The sequence below is a fragment of the Chinchilla lanigera genome, unplaced genomic scaffold, assembly GCF_000276665.1.
Source record: "Chinchilla lanigera isolate Chin_1 unplaced genomic scaffold, ChiLan1.0 scaffold00055, whole genome shotgun sequence".
NCBI classification, from domain to species: domain Eukaryota; kingdom Metazoa; phylum Chordata; class Mammalia; order Rodentia; family Chinchillidae; genus Chinchilla; species Chinchilla lanigera.
Window position 1 is genome coordinate 5,691,348 of NW_004955456.1, and position 13,251 is coordinate 5,704,598.

Genomic DNA, 13,251 nt, shown 5'->3' on the forward strand with positions numbered 1-13,251 from the left:
CCGCATCACCAGGTGAAGGACGGAGGCCTTTTCTTTTTTAACTTGAACCCAGGGCCTTCACACTGCTCTGTACCCCCAGCCCTTACTTACTTTTGAGATAAGATCTTGCTAAGTTGCCCAGGCCGGCCTTGAACTTGAGATGCTCCTGACGTAGCCTCCCAGAGTGCTGGGATGACAGGGTTGCCACCAGGCCTGGCCGGGCAGTTCATTAGTAAGCCAGCCTGCTGAACAGACATTTCCTGGGTGCTGCTGTGGGCACCTGGAGCTGGGCCCAAGGGTGGCCCGCTGTCACGGGGAGAGCCTCGCCTGCACCCCAGGACACAGCGGGCGCCTGCTCTGCACAGTGAAGCTGGCTTTCCGCTTTTGTCCTGATGTTTGACAGCTGACCTTTAAAGTTCTTTTAAACATTAATAGAGGCTGCTTTTAGAGCAGTGTGTGCTCACCGTAAGACGGGGGACGAGGGGGAGCCCGTGTGGGGATGCGGAGGGGCTTGAAGCCTCTGGCATGCGGCCAGGCTGGCAGGACCGGGCTGTCCGGAGCAGGGGACAGCGATCGCCTCTCCATGATGTCAGCCGTGCTCTCCGGGGTGGCTTCCGTCTGAGCTGTGTTGTGTTGGCTTTCCCAGCCCTGGTACCAAGGGAATCGCAGCCGCGCCGCCCCATGCCGTGGTGGTGACAGTGGCCTGCGATGCTGGCCACGGGGCCACCACGGCCTGCTGTGTCTTGGGAGCATGAAGTTCACACAGTGATGCAAGGTCACGGGACAACCTCGGGATGAGACCCCGGGAAACGCAGCGTTGACAGCGTGGTGCCCCAGGTGTGACACGTGGCCGTGAGGGGCGCTGCAGGAATCGCCTGTGTCCCTGAGCTGCCCGTCCCGTTCCTGCCGTGCTGTGGCGCATTTGCAGGCTGCAGCTGCGAGATGTGGGGTGTGTAAGGACTGCGATGTCACTGTCCTTTTGTGTGGGGACTGCTATAGACTGGGTGCACATGCTGTGCGTGTTCTCTGTCCTGTTTTGAAACATGGCTCAGTTGATGCGCTCGACTCGGGGCTGACCTCAGAGGGCTCCCTGTGTCCCAGGGGAGGCTGGGACGCCAGCTCGGTCTGATCGGCGCTGCCTTGGTTCCGGCGGCTCGGGCCCATCCCGCTGCTGCCTGCCCGGCCGACTCAGAGACACGTGCCCGGCCAGCTTCGAGGCCTCTTTCTGGCTGCTCGGTGACCTCCGTTTCCTCTGGCCGAGGGAGCCCTGTCTCTCCTTCCACGGGCCCGGCCGCCTCTGTGCTGGCCACGGCTGCGGGGCCCTGTCTTCTCCTGGGAATGCTCTGCAGGCTGCGTCCCCAAGTGAGCTGTCGTTCACCCGTCTGCGTGCGAGGGCGCCCTTCCTTCCTGCCTCTTTGCTCCCACCTGTGTTCGCTCACCTTCAGCGTCCTCGTAGGTGCCTCCCCTGGGGTTCTGAGTGTCCAAGCCCCCAAATCCAGGGCTCCCGAGCCCCTCCAGCCCGTGGTCCCTCCTGCGCTCTCCTCCCAGACCGGCCTGACCCTCCGCCGGGGTGGAAGTCCCTTGTGGGGTGTGCCGAGCTGCCCTGTCCTTTCCCTGGCCGTTCTCAGAGCCCGGCCTGGCCTCAGGGTGAGGGTCAGGGACGCCGTTTGTCGTCTGCGTGGGGGCAGCTGTCAGCACAGGCACGCGGGCACCCGGGCCTTACCCTTCTGCCCAGCAGCCCCTTGGGTGCGCACTCGGGGACGTCCCGCTGGTCTGGTGGTGCGTGCTGTCCCTGTCCTCGTCTCGGGTCTGTCCTCGATGGCTCCATGGCTGCCTGGCTGTCTGTCTCCTGCAGGGCCCACAGCCTTGCCCCTGACAGCTACATTTTTAGCAGCAGGGCCGAAACGTGTAGCTGACATTTTGTCCCTGCTGCCCGGGACTCTGAAGTGAACTTCTGTTTCCCCAAGGCCTCCTCCCTCTTGCCATAAAGCTATTAATTTTAGGCCAGGATCCAGGAAGTGCCCACCCCCGTTTTCCGCTGAGCCCAGAAATAGCTTGCGGGGCGCCCCCTCCCTGCCCTCAGGAGCTGCTTTGGAGCTCGAGTCTGCCTGCGTCTGAGTGTTGGCTCTAGCCTAAGTCATGAAAGTAATTGCCAGAGCTGGGCTGGAACTTGTCCTCCTGCCTCAGCCTCCCATCTTGTTGGGATTACAGGTGACACCTCCGTTCCTGATGGAGCCGGGCTGGAGCATCTCCCTACCACCGGACACTTGCCCTGTGCACGGGATCTTAGGAATAACCAACAGGCCATGTCTTTCTGAGGGGCAGGACGGCAAGACAGAAGTGCTGGGTGAATGAAACACGCTGTAAAATCAGAAATACTGATTTAAGAATCTTGATCAAAAACCTTGAGTTTTTTGATTTCTTTCTTTTACATTTAAAAAGCATTTGGGGGAAGCCGCCTGCCCCTTAGAGGCCTGATGGAAAGCTTAGCGCTGCCCGTGAGGGCCCAGGATGGCCTAGACTTGCAGGATAGTCTGTGGGTGGTCAGAAGGGACGTCTGTCCCTTGAGGGTGGAGGGAGAGGTCTCACCTTCCAGTCACTCAGGTGGGGCGGGACTTCCGGGGGTCTTGGGCAGTGGGGCAGGACAGTGTGGAAGGTTGCTCCCTCGTGTGCAGTGCCCTGAGCGTGGCATCGATGTGTGCTCTGAACCTCAGTATGTGAATGAGTGGACGGATGGATGGGTGGAGGACGAGGGGCCGAGGCCACCTGAATTTGCAGAAGCGCCCAGCTCCTTCCTTCGGCCATGGCTTGCGGGGTCCCATGGCCGCTCTGGGGACGGCCGCTTTCTCCGAGTCACTGTTAGCCAGCAGGCCCGGGGAACCAGGCCCAGGCCCTGCTGCTGGGTTCAGGTGCGAAGCCCAGACCCAGGGCCCTGCCAGTGCGGGGCGACGTCAGCTCCCGTGCCTCCTGCCTAGGAGGCTGTGACAGGGAGGCATCCGTGGTGTGGAGGCCGTGTGGCGGGCTCACTCGTCTGCTCTCGTACCTGCCTGGGGTAGGGGGAGAGGCAGTGGACGGCGGGGCTTTGGTTAAAGGGACTGCGTCCTGGGAGCTTCGCTCTGCGGTGAGGAGGAGGTGTTGGAAGTCGCAGGCGGGAGTGGTGGGGCTTCCGCAGCTTCTCTCAGCAGCAAACACAGCGCCTCCTTGTCGCCCTGGAGCAGGGGCGGGCTCCCCTCACGCTCCTCCTGTTGTTTGTCGAGGGCTTGTCTGGCTGAGGCGTTTCAGCGGTTCCAGGAACGGCCGGGCGCCACCCCATCCTCGCAGCCGCTGCCGGCAGCGGTTCCCTCTGGTGCTTGCTCCTGTGAGAAGGCCGGGAGATGTGAAGGTGCCTCGCGGAGAGGTGGCACAAGAGCCGTGCCGCCTGCACATCAGAGAGCAGGAGCGGCAGACAGGGCGCGGCGGGGGGGACCCTCCTGCCGGCTGCGGGCACCCCGTGTGGCCTTCCACACCGCGCTGGCTTCTGGCAGGGTGGCCGCCGCGCCCGCCAGTGGCTCCTCCAGGCCAAGGGGCTGCTGCAGCCCCTGAAGGCCCAGCTGCACCAGTGTCCTGTGTCCACTGTGATCGCAGGTCCTGGGCCCTCCAGGAGGAGCCCTGGTTCAGAAGAAGGGGGCCGATGCCCGTTGCCAGGGCCGCGGTCGCTTTGCCGAGGCCCCTTGGAAACGCCGCCGGCTGGCTCTTCCAGGCTAAGGCCGGACAGGGCCTGCGGGATGTGACGGCAGCGAGGTGTCGGTCTTCGCTGCTAATTAGCGGAAGTGTAAACTTCAGCGCCAGCCTTGTGTCTCAGGAGTAATCGCAAACTGCTTGTGACGCGTTTCTGGAGGTGGCCGCTAAGACTGACACCTGGATTTTCCGCATGGAAACAGATCTAGTCACGCTGCCCCAGTGACCTTTGACCTTTGGCATTTTATATGACTTGTTTCCGCGGCTTCCCTCGTTGCTGGGACACAACACCCAGCACCCGTGGCTTAAAAGAGAGGTTTATTCTGGAGCACAGTTACAGTCCCAGCTCCCAGGCTCCAAGGCAGGGCGGCCTGGGGAGCGGCAGAGGAGAGCTGTTCGTTGCTTGGTGCCTGGTAGCAGAGACTAGGGCCTAGCCAGGGAGGGGATAAACCCTTCCAGTCCATGCCCAGCCGGCCACGCCCCCAGCTGCAAGCCGGCCCGAACTAAGCTCCTGGGGCGAACACCTTCCACAGACCCCTTGAGGGCAGGTGGGGTGTTGGGGCCGCAGTCTCCATCCGCAGACTTTGCAGGGGCTGAGGCTCAGGGTCGCTTCCTAATCTGTCTGCAGTGAGCCGGATTTATGAGATTTTCTTGTGGTTGTCTAGCGAGCCATTAGCACTTTGGCCATCCCCGTGTGTCGTCTTGGTTTCTCTGTAAGACACAGGAGTCTGGTGCCGGTTGGCCGGAGGTCTGGCCTGTTTTATTTTATTTTTTTTGGCAGTACTTGGGAACTGTACCCAGAGCCTGCGTGCTGAGCTATACCCCCATCCCTTTTTTTCTGTTATTTTTTTCCTTTGAGACATGGTCTTGCTAAGTTGCCCAGGCTGGGCTCCAACTCGAGATTCTCCTGCCTCAGCCATTTTTTGGGGGGTGGGGCAGTACTAAGGATGGAACCTGGGGATGCTCTACCGCTCTGCCACACCCCCAGCACTTTTGAAAAATAGTTTAGTTTGAGACAAGGTCTCTGTAATGGGCTAAGTTGTCCAGGCTGCCCTTGAACCTGCAGTCCTCCGCCTCAGCGTCCCAAGGAGCTAGGATTATAGCTGTGCATCCCTGTACCCAGCTCTGCCAGGGCTTTGGGGACAGCCTCAGCCGTGGGAGCCTGACCAGTCACGAAGAGGTGGTCCTGGGTGGTGTGCAGCTGCTCTGAGCAGGACCCCGGGCCTGGCTCCAGCCACGGCCCGCATTCCATCTGTGATCTGGGACAAACACGGGGAGCGTGTGGATGCCGAGCGGGAACTTGCGGTCTGTGTCTGTTATGTTCCCTATGGGCTGTTCTTGTCTGCCTGAAGCCCAGGAAGTCCCAGGGCCACCCCGGGGCCCTCACCTCCTCCGCTGGCCAAGGAGCTGCCCCTGCACCTAGGCGCCGAGGGTGCAGCCGGGCCCCTCGTCCTATCTGGGTGGCGTGCGGCCGAGGACCCCAGAGCTGGATTCAGGGAGAAGTGGAGGCTCCAAGAGCCCAGCAGAGGTGAGAGCTGGGGGTGCTGGGGGTTTTCTTCCTCCCTCAGGCTGTGTGAGCTCTCGGGAGACGGGCGAAGACAGACTCCATCCCAGCTGTTTGCGTCCTTCCGCTCTGCAGGCTCCCCTGGGAATTAGAGCGGCTAAATCGGCTCCATTCTCTGCGGCTCAGAGCTTCCCCAGGAATGCGAGCCTAATTAGGGGCTCGGGGTCAGGCCCGACAAAGAGAACACAGAGGCAGAGGTAGGGAGAGCTCGGAAGAGCAGAGGGAGTCAGCAAAGCCTCCAGCGACCCGCTCGTCCTCTGTGCAGGTCCTTTGTGCCCATCGCTGACTGAGGGTCTCCAGCCCCCGCTGAGTGGCCGCCCGAGGGCAGCGCCAGAATGTCGGGGAGGTGGCTTCTGGGCCTGGGGCGCCCTGTGCAGGCCGCTGGGAGACCCAGCTCTGGCCAGAGCTCTGTGTCCTCCGCCCTGCCGTAGCACTGTCAGTGGGTTGATGATGTGCACTCCGGTTCGAGTGTTGGAGCTCTGATTCCCAGACCTCAGTCTGTCGCCATGAATGGAGTTAAAATGAAGTCACTGGGGTGCATTTGAAACCTCGAGATGGTAAGATTGACATCCTTATTAAAAGAGGAGGTTAGGACACAAGCACAGAGCAGGAGGACCACCCGAGGACACAGAGGTAACGCCACCTGCGTATGAGCCCTGGACGTGGGACTTCCTGCCTCTAGGACCTTGAGGGGGGGGAATAGATTCCTGTCCCCCAAGCAGCGGGTGGTTGTCAGTGAGGGAGAGGACTTTCCTCATCAATCCATGGCCATCATGTGTAATAAATGATAATAGGAACTAGCCGGGCATGCATCCCTGTAATCCCAGCACTCAGGAGGCTGAGGCAGGAGGATTGCTGTAAGTTCAAGGCCAGCCTGGAACACATAATGAGCCCCTGTCGTCAAAAAAACCAAAGCAACAAAAACAGTGGAGCAACTTATACTTCTCATGCCTATATAATGGGCCAATAAAATCGTCTTTGCTTTTTATTGGTCAGTAACATACACATGAATTATAAAAATTCTAAGATAATGATAGTGCCCTTCTGAAGAAGCCCCAGACCTCCGTCTACCCAGACTGGGACTTGGTGTAGAATGGAGAGAGAGGGCGACCCTGTGTTGCTGAGGTCCCTGTGGCCTCTGTACCCCCGCCCACGCCGTGGGGGCCAGGACCTGCGATGCTTTTGTGCCTTGGGAAAGTGTTGCTGACCTGGGTCTTCCTACAGATAAAACAAAGGGGGACTTCAGGTTTGTATAGCTTCTCATGGAACCCACGTTATGAGGAGCGACGTTACCGACCTTGTGCACGCAGGGCGGCCTCTGGACTTGGCCTGACCTTGCTCTCTCCCTTCTGCAAGGCTGAGGCAGGCTGGCATGTGGCTCTGTTCCCTCCACCCTGATTGCTGACTCTGAGTCAGAGCGGTGGCTGGTGGCCCAGTTTTGGTCCGTGTTTGGGTTTCCTGAGGCATCTGAATTTCTCTTTGGTTGATGCTGTCGAGCTGATTCACCTGCTCGGAATCCCGGTGAGCATGAGATTTGCCTGAGCCTGCCGGAGGCCGGCACGGGGAGCCCCTGTGGGCAGTGTGACCTGGAGAACAGGGAGGAGCAGTGGCCCGCACGGGAGCAGGCCCCTGGCTCCTGTTGTACCTTGTAACCTGCAAAAACACGGAGGGAGTGAGTGTGCCCTCGATTCCTGCCCCAGATCCTGCCGGGCTCTTGGCGCCTCCCTCCGGAGACCCAGCGCGAGGAGTCATCCGTGATGCGCAGAAGCTGAGCTCCAGGTTGCCCGTGTCTGCTGCTTCGGGGTAGGTCATGCAGCCTCAGCGCCCAGGCGTTCTTAGAGGAATGGCGGGAGAACGCCACCCTCTGCCTGGCTCCGTGAGAGGTCACGTTTCTCAGGAAGCAACAGCAAGAGTTCATGGTCTGCCTGTGCTCATCGGAAGGCGGACAAGGCCTGCAGGCTGGCGTGGTGCTGAATGGTCCTTTCTCTCTCAGGGACTTTGATCTTGAAGAACGGGAGGGTGTGGGGCCAGCAGAGTCTTCCTGGGCACCTCCGAGAGGGACCGAGGCAGGCACCCAGCTCCCCCAGGGGACCTGGGCTGTGCTTCTTGGCCACGATGCTGTCATTCACCAGGGGAGGCAGTTGTGGGATCTGAGCTTGGGCACTTTGTGTGCGCGTCCACAGAAAGACACACACCACTCACAACCGCAGACAGACACACTCCGCCAAGGCAAGCGGACAGACGCACAGTTGCGTGGGCACGCACAGCTGCTCACACACGGACACAATTGCAGACACGCTTGTCTCCCAAGGTGCGGCCACCCGCATACGCACGCACACGCACACACAGCACCTGCAAATGCACACCCTTTGCTGTGTCACACAGACTCCTGCACTTCCAACACCCTTGCGCCCACGCCTGGGCGGGGCAGGGCTGGGTGCAGCGCGCCCCTCCCGCCTGGGTCCTGTGGACCTGGGCCCCTGTGCCCACGCAGCCAGGTGCTGGCTGGGCTCGGCCTGTTTGTTTGCGGTCGCCCTTGGTAACCGCGGAGGTGAGGCCTCAGAGCAGGGAGAAGGCCATAAAGCGGCTGTCGCAGGCCTCCGAAGCCCTGCACTCCCTCCCAGCGGCATGCAGGGCTGCCAGCAGAGGAGCTGTGCCGTTGTGCCCTTCGTCACTCTGCCTCGCGCAGCAGGGGAGGGGAGTGGAGCGCTGGGGCAGAGCGGGCTGCACGTGGCCGTGCCGAGCCTCCGCTCCTCATGCTGGCGGTGTCACCAGGGCAGGGGCTGCTGTGGGGCTGCTTGGCGTGTGCCCTGGACGGCTGCCGTGTGTCGTCCCGGCCCTCGTCTTCTGGGGGGTGGTGCCGTCCCTGGGTGCCAGCAGGCGGCAGGTGTCCTGCAGACCCAGAGTGCCAGGCTGGAGGTGGCACCCACCTGTGCAGCAGGGGGACGAGGCCTGGGGACAAGAGGCCTCGCCACCCAGACTCTGCGCTCCCCCGGGCCGGCCCCACTCCGCGGAGATCAGAACCACGCGCATCCCGCACGCACCTGCAGGCCCTGTCCCCGTCCCCGCGGTGGCCGCCGGCCCTCCTCCTTTGAAGGTGGGAAAAGGGAGGTGGGAACACAGCCCCTGCCCGGGGAGCTTCTGTCCCGAAGCCCGGGCTCAGACACAGCGAAGGAACCCGTCCTGGTGCGGAACCGGTCCTGCTCTCTGCTGAATCCCTAGTTCTTTTGTGTGTGTCCGTGTGGTATGGGGGACCGAACCCTGGGCCTTCGGACTGAGCTACATCCCCAGCTCTTGTACAGTTACTTACTCTTTCAAGTTTAAAGATGGTGACTCCCTAAGTCGCTAAGTTTCCCAGGCTGGGTTCAAACCTCTGATGCTCCTGCCTCTGCCTCCTGCCGTGCTAGGATTACAAGTGTGCACTGTCACACCTGCCTGCATGTTCACAGCTGTTTGGACAAATACTCGTTACTTTTCATTCACTTATGCGTGTGCCCAGACAGTGAACTAAAAGACTCGTTGGCATTTGTAAGTCAGAGCTAAATGTAGGGAAGAACAGCAGTCCCGCCGCTCCCAGGTAAACGCCCCGCTTTCCGGTGGTGCCCGCCCCAGTGGGTGGCTGTGCCGCCGTGTGCTTGTCGCTGGGCCGCACATGCCAAGCACGGTTCATTCCTGATCCTGCTCTCGATAAGGTCCTTCCGCAGATGGTCACTGTTGGGTTTGGTGGCCGCTTGGGTGAGAAAGGACCGGAGGCCCAGAGGGATTCATGGGACAGGCTGGAGTTAGGGTGCACAAAGGTGCGGAGGTCCAGGCCGCTGCTGAGCCAGGGCCCCAGCCTCCCCTACCTGGACGCCGGCTCGCTATGTGGTCCAGGCTGACCTTGAACTTACAGCGGTCCTCCTGCCTCAGCCTCCTGCGTGCTGGGATTGTAGGCGTGCATTTTCGCGCCCTGTTTGACTCACTGTCTAATGGATGTTTCCACTTGGGCAGTTTGGGAGGAGAAGATGCCGTGTCCACACGCAGAGAGAGAATGTCACACGGGGCCAGCTTGGCCCTTGAGGACAAAGAGGCTGTGGTGACCTCAGCTGCAGATGGCCCCAGCAGTGGGACCCGTCTCTCCTTTGCTGGGGACATCGGGGCAGGCCATGTGGGAGGCGTCACTGTGCTCCATCTGCTGCTGCTTTTAAAACGTGTTTCCTAACTGGGTGTGGCGGCATACATGTGTAATCTCAGCACCTGGGAGGCTGAGGCAGGAAGAGTGCTGTGAGTAAGGCCAGCCTGGGCTATGTAGTGAGATCTTGTCTCAAAAACAATCCCCAAAACAATGGCAACAACTCCCCAACCGATCAAATACTCGCTTTGTCATGCTCTCAGCAACCCTGCTTCCAGAGAATGGAAAACCATCAAGAGACTTTATTTTCAAAGGCTGTTTTAGATGTATAGAAATATTTAGCACACTGCCTCCCCCTCCTGTGTGTATATATATATATTTTATGCCCCTCCCGTATAAACACCTTGCATTCCTGCAGTGTGTGTGTTACATTTGATGAGCCCGTGTTTTAAAAATGTCTTTATTGGTACGTGTTTGTATACACAGTGCTCCTATTCCTTGCATGGAATCCAGGCGTGCAGCGTGCGTTGTTTTGATTCCTTTTCCGCCCCTCTCCTCCCCTCCTTTCACCTTCCTTCCAGGTCTTGATCCCTTTCCTCTGTGGGAAAGGTCTAGCTCTCTACTTCCTGATATCTATTATTTTGCTCTTTATCTATACTTTCGGTATCTCCTTTTGGTCTTTTTTTGAGACAGGGTCTCCCTGTGCAGTTCAGGCTGGCCTTGAGCTCACTTTGTAGCCCAGGCTAGTCTCGACCTTTTTTTTTTGTACCGGGAATCGAACTCAGGACCTTGCGCTTGCCAGGCAGGCGCTTGTGCCACTGAGCTATATCCCGGGTCCTGGTCTCAAACTTGTAACAATCCTCCTGCCTCAGCCTCCCGAGTGCTGGGATTACAGGCGTGCACCAGCACGCCCAGCTACTTTGGGTTTCTCATATAAGAGGAACCATGTGATATTTACGCTTGTGTGTCTGATTTATTTCCCTGAACACTGTGGTCTCAGCATGCATCCATTTTCCCACAGGTGACTCAAGTTCATCCTGCTCATGGCAGAATAGTACTGCGCTGTGTGTAGACACCACACTTCTTTTATCCATTCACCGGCTGATGGACACAGCAGCTTCTAAGATTTAGCGATTCTCACTTGTGCTGCTGTAAACGTGGGTGTGCATAGATCACCGTAATACAATGTGTTTATTAACCAAAGCCCAGAGCTGATTTTGGGGCTCCCTCTGGTGTTGTTCACACCACCAGTTTGGACAGATGTTGACCACATTTGGCGGACGCTGTTGCATCACGTGAGATGGTTTCACTGCCCTAAAGCCATCTGTGCCCACATATTCCCTCCTCCCTCAGTGCCCGCTAACCACTGACTTCAGCTGAGTTTCCAGTTGCCTCCCCAGAACACCGTGCGGGTGGACACGTCCGGCCTGCAGCCTCTCGGTGGCCTCCCTCACTCGGGAATATCCGGCTCCTCTGTGCCTTCTCGTGCCTTCATGCCTCATTCCTTTTTATCCCGGAATAACACCGTGCCGTGTGGGGCACAGATAACGCTTTCAAGACAGGGACTCTGTTCTTTGCACACTTCTTGCGTGTGAGTCACACAGAGGCACCTGGGCACACGGTCCCTGGGGTGATGCCCGTCACAATGCTGTTAACCTTGGGGTCTTCTTGTTCGAGGCCACTGCCATCTTAGGGGAATCTGTAACTTCCTGTATTTCCAAGGCCATCTGTTAGTTTTCACGTTATATTTGTGTGTCTCCTCTCACACCCGTTCGCTGAACTTTTAGCATGGCATCGAGGACCCGCAAATGAAAAAGACGTGTTCCTGTGTGCCGGGTGCTGTGCGTGCAGAGGGGACAGCCATTCAGAGGGCAGGACGGGTGCCCTGCGCGAGGACCCCTGTGCCCGACAAGAGTGTGACTCAGAACTGGGGTGGAGTAATGACATGTCCCAGACAAATGAATAGCCATGTGTCTCGTACTCTTTGAGGAACCTCACGGAGTAAGATAAGCAAGAACTATAAATAGTTGCCATAGCAAGACCCAAGGTCACAGCAACACCCACTCCAGCCTATAAGGACAGTTAGTCAGATCCTGGGTTTCTCTTTCCTTTCCCATGCTCAGAAAGCTCTCTGAGGTTGGAAGTGAGCCAGGGGTCTAGAGGTGGGAGAGCCAGGAAGAAGTGGAGGAGTGAGGGCTCACGGGGATTGAAATCCTGTTTGTAGGAGAAGCACAAAGCAAATGTGATCCCTTAGCCACACACGACCCCTTCCACTCAGGGAGAGCTCCATGTTGCTGTGAGCAGACCCTGCTCTGTGCCAGCACTCTTCGGAGCTCAGACACTACCTCCTAGACCTCCCAACCAGCTTGTGAGCGCGGCATTGCAACCACCTCTAGTTTTCAGATGAGGAAACTGAGGCCAGAGAGATTAACGGCCAAGGTTCCATAGCTGGTAAGTGGGGACAGAGGCCTGACCCAGACTGAACAGTAAAGGTGGGCCGCTTATCGCCGTTGGGTCAGTCGTTCTGATACCTTTACCTGTCTGGCTTAGGTCCTGGTGTTACAGGTGTGTGGTACCACAGCCAGCTGCGTGTCTTTCTGATGCATTCTGTGTTCTTCAGAGGACTGTGATATAAAGGGAACTCCGTTCCCCAGTCTCATGTGCTGAGTGCAATAGCACATTTAGATTGTTTTCAGTTCCACTTGCAGAAATAGTTCTGGAAAGGACAGTCCATTCAAACCACGCCCGCTGGGTGTGGGAATGAGAAGTTGGGGTGGCTTGGAAACCGCTACAGAGCCCCCCACCTCCTCTGGGTCCAACTCCCTGTCCTCCCCAGCGAGGAAGGGCTTGGGAGACTTAGCCCACCGTTCTTTGAAGCTGAGGTAGAGTTTTGTCTCTGTGAATGACGTGCATTTTGGGACAAGGCTCCATGGTTTTCATAAATCCTAAAACCAGACTGGACTTTGCAGAAGTTCACAGAAAGGGACTGTGTTAACTCCAGGGCTCGCCCGTGTCAAGGTGCTGCGGGTGGGGCTGTGGTGGGGGGCGGTCTGAGCTCTGGGGGCCTCCTTGCCTGGGAGGCTGTTTCTGCTGAGAGCCCTTCCTTACCTGTCTCTTCTCCTTCGAAGGTGGTGACCCCCTGCGGCGTGCAAGCCCCCCAGGAACAGGTGAGTCTTTGCGTTTATCGGAGACCGCAGGGTCTGCTAGCACCGTGTTCTGAAGTCCTCTTGGGTTTTGTGGTGCTGAGCCCTTTAGTCACCATCGTCCTCCCTGCTGGTCCGTCCGTTTTCTGTAAGAGGAGAGAATCTGTGCCTCCCTCTGTCGGATCTGCCTTTAGGGTCAGGAGAAGTGACCTCAAGGGCTTGGTGGCCTCGACTGTCCCAGTGATGGAAGCGTGGACAGTGCCGGGATAACGCTTGTGGAGCAAGCTGTGCAGATTTGTGACTGTTCGGCTCTGACGAATGCCTCTTTGTATCAGATGGAGGATAGCAGATGGTAGCACTTTCTGTTATGGTAGCACTTTCTGTTTGGTTTGTTATGGGGCAAATACAAATTTCTATCTGAGTTTTATTTAATTTTTTTTTGGCAATGGGAATCGAACTCAGGACCTTGCGCTTGCCAGGCAGGCACTTGTGCCACTGAGCTATATCCCTGGCCCCTATTTCATTTTTTATTAATATTCCTTTTGGTGTTTTGAGACGGCGTCTCACTCTGTGGTCCATATAGCGAGTGGTCCAGGAGTTCTGACCTTGAACTCACTGTGTAGCCCAGGCTGGCTTCAGACTCACACCAATCTTCCTGCCTCAGCCTCCCAGCGCTAGTATGACAGGCAGCACTGCCATGCCCGGCTTCTGTTTACCGTTTAAGTGATACTCCTTTG

General features: G+C 58.2%; 1 protein-coding gene across 1 annotated transcript in view; it reads left to right on the plus strand.

The window, feature by feature from the left end:
• The window catches only part of Tns3 (tensin 3), a gene marked incomplete in the record, with an annotated part of 140,352 nt that overhangs the window by 19,660 nt on the left and 107,441 nt on the right, over positions 1 to 13,251 (plus strand). Inside the window, 1 exon segment of the mRNA XM_013520558.1 lies at positions 12,500 to 12,538. Within this exon segment, the coding sequence (XP_013376012.1) occupies positions 12,500 to 12,538 (39 nt within the window).